The 2937-nt window shown below is 37.8% G+C and overlaps 1 protein-coding gene across 1 annotated transcript; it reads right to left on the bottom strand.

The window, feature by feature from the left end:
- Nucleotides 1–282: 282 nt before the first annotated feature.
- On the bottom strand, nucleotides 283–1451 carry LOC141595351 (protein FAR1-RELATED SEQUENCE 5-like). Its single transcript, XM_074415316.1, has 2 exons — nucleotides 415–1451; nucleotides 283–301 (listed from the first exon to the last, which is right to left on the bottom strand). Exons 1-2 carry the CDS (start codon nucleotides 1449–1451, stop codon nucleotides 283–285), a joined length of 1056 nt encoding a protein of 351 aa, XP_074271417.1.
- Between the last annotated feature and the right edge of the window lie 1486 nt (nucleotides 1452–2937).

The raw sequence follows: 2937 nt of genomic DNA, 5'->3' as shown, positions 1-2937 counted from the left end.
ACTATGCTTTGACACAAGAATAAACCTCTTGCCACGGCTCGGTACTCAAACTTTTCCTCGGAAAACTTTTGAGAGACATCTATCAATTTGCCATCTTTGTCAAAGACAGGCTTACTCATTGCAGCTTTTGTCCATCTTTGCGTTATGTACTGTTCGTATTTTAAAGAAAATCTTGGTTGTGTAGAATCCAAAGGCGTGCACGCACAACAAGCCCATTCTCGAAACATAGAACAGGAACAAGTAATCTCCATGTTATCTGGTGAATATGCTACGTTCCATGACTTATTTGGCATCTGCAAGTCTGTTAGAATATATATTTTTGTCTCATCAATCTTCTCCACATCTTTAAAACGGCAATCAGACAAAGCTGCAACCAATTCTATTTGGAAGTCTTTGAAAATGTTGTGCGAGTACATTTCAGAAGCATGGACTTCAAGGTTTGACTTTGTTTTCCGTGGGATTTCAGAGTGTTTGTTGTCACTGTTCAATTTGGAGTGCTTGTGTCTTTGTGCTTCCAAGGCACTCTCATAGCACACCCAAAACTCAACAAGGGTCAAATGAGGTGTGAGGAACCTGTCAAAGAAACTGTTTTCACTCTCAGACCTAGAAGTAACCCTCATCAAGCCAGACATTGAAACATCTTTAAAATAGGCAGGGATCCACTGTTCCCTGAGATCGTACAAATCTGAAAACCACTCGTGTTCTACAAGTTGATAATCAGTCATTATCTTCCCCCATTGTTCTTCGAATTCATCAGGCTCAAGTTGGTTGTTCCAAACACACCTATTGAGTCTGGTCTTAAAATCCTCATCTTGAAACAGTTGATAACTGACTTTCTCTCTTAGTTTCTTCATTATGTACCACATGCACAGTCTGTGTGTTGACTCCTTAAACACTTCCGGGACTACCGACTTCATTGATTTATCCTGATCAGTAATTATAATTCTCGGTTGGCACCCGCCCATTGCTTCCAAAAATGTCTTGAACAGCCATGTATAACACTCAATACTTTTATCACCTATCAACCCAGCTCCAAAAGTTATGCACCTTTTGTGGTGATCAACTCCTGTGAAAGGCACAAACACCATATCGTACTTGTTTATTCCATATGTAGCATCTGCTGATAAAACCTCACCGAACAGCATGTAGTTCTTTATGCAGATCGGATCTGCCCAAAACACTCCAGCCAGGCACTTGTTTTCATCTACTATAAAATCAAAGTAAAATGAACTGCATGTGTCTTTTCTCCCAATAAGATTTTCAACAAACATTTGTGCATCAAAATTACCAATGTAGGTTTTTATGCCCCTGACAAAGTTTTTGAAATCAACCTTAGTAGCCCCAATGTTGTCGTAACCTCCACACAGCTCCTTCCAACCTCTATAGGCTTTCACACCACCTAGTTTTAGCACCTCTACCTTTGTGACAAATTGCTTCTGTACCTCTGTCATTTTTCGGTTTCCTTTCAAGAATATTGTAGATTCAGGCGAAGCAAGTGGATGGTTATGTGCTTCATCGAATCTGGTAACAATATAAGTTCCATTTTCTTGGTATTTAAACTGCACTAATGCACGACAGTCAATTCTTGTAATCGGCCTCACACGGCTTATGTCATCACATCGTATTCTCGCATCATTCTCAGATATCGGTATCGATGTCGATCCTCTTCCTTTTCCTACTTTCCTTTACACCTTGCCTATTGCAGACAACATTCCTTAATGCAAAACTGTTTGGTAACTCATTGCCTTTAATCCTTTTTGTTGTTGCAAGTCTTGGCGTAAACCCACAGATTGTACAATATTCTTTGTAGAATAACTCTGCTGATTCTAGCGTTTCGAATACTTGTCCTACTTTAGGTTTCTTTTCCTCTGGACAGAATGGAATGTACTGGAGTGCATTTAATGTTTCAATTCTTGTCCTTGGTGTTTTAAAGCTGTTATTTGTAGAAGAAGACGTAGTTGCATCACTTGTACTCATTGTCTGGTTCAACAGTAGTTAAGTAAGTAAGTATATTGAATATTATTTCATCAATAATGCAGTAATCCAATTCTAATATGCTCTACAAAGATTGGCAATTTATTTCGTACAAATAAAGGTTCATATATAATGTATTCCTGCGAATGTCCATTATCATGCCTTTAAAGGAACATTTATTTTACTACTAATGCTCATAGGAAATATTGTTGTCCATTTTGATATAGCATATATATAATGTATTGAATGCTAATGACATTAAACAAAGAAATAGTCATAATATTATTTCATTAATATTAGAAAAATATTTACAAAAGCCATTTCAGGCTTTCAAAATGGCAAAGCCTACTAAGGCTTATACTGAAAAAAAAAACACAAGATAATACCTAATAACAATAAACAGAAGATAACACAACATATTTCTAAACTAATCTAACAGTCGGAGTCATAATAACCCTCATCCCCAGACTGTTCCTCAATTAAATATTCTTCTTCTCTTTCCTTTAAAAATTGTCGTTCTTGTCTTTTGTGATGTCTAATTATTTCTGCACGACTAGACATAGTCGTGCAGATGCAGAATCTGTCAAGGAGCCGATTATTCTTTATGATAGTTATCACACCATTTTCATTTCCGTGAACCGCTCCTCGGTAATAATCCCTCTCCTTTACGTCTGGCTCGTTCCCTATAAGGAACCACTTTGACCAGCCCTTGCACACCATGGCCATGTTTTTCTTTTCTTCCCTCCCAAGTCGCTCAAACAAAATCTGGAGCAAAGGCTGAGTAGTAAGCAAATGATGTAAAGGACGACTGGGAGATGGTACATCCATCTCCACAGGAATGTCATCTCCATCAAACCAGTTTGAAGAAAACTTGCTTACTTTCCATTCCTTGTAATGGGCCATGAAAATTTGTTTGTAAGCATCATTCTTGTAGGGAACTATCAGGCATTTTGAGTAGTCCAT

Source organism: Silene latifolia, chromosome 8, assembly GCF_048544455.1.
Source record: "Silene latifolia isolate original U9 population chromosome 8, ASM4854445v1, whole genome shotgun sequence".
NCBI lineage: Eukaryota > Viridiplantae > Streptophyta > Magnoliopsida > Caryophyllales > Caryophyllaceae > Silene > Silene latifolia.
This window is presented reverse-complemented; position numbering and strand designations above follow the sequence as displayed.

Coding starts and splice junctions, on each gene's coding strand:
- LOC141595351 (XM_074415316.1), bottom strand. CDS start 1,451: ATGACAGAGGTACAGAAGCAATTTGTCACAAAGGTAGAGGTGCTAAAA.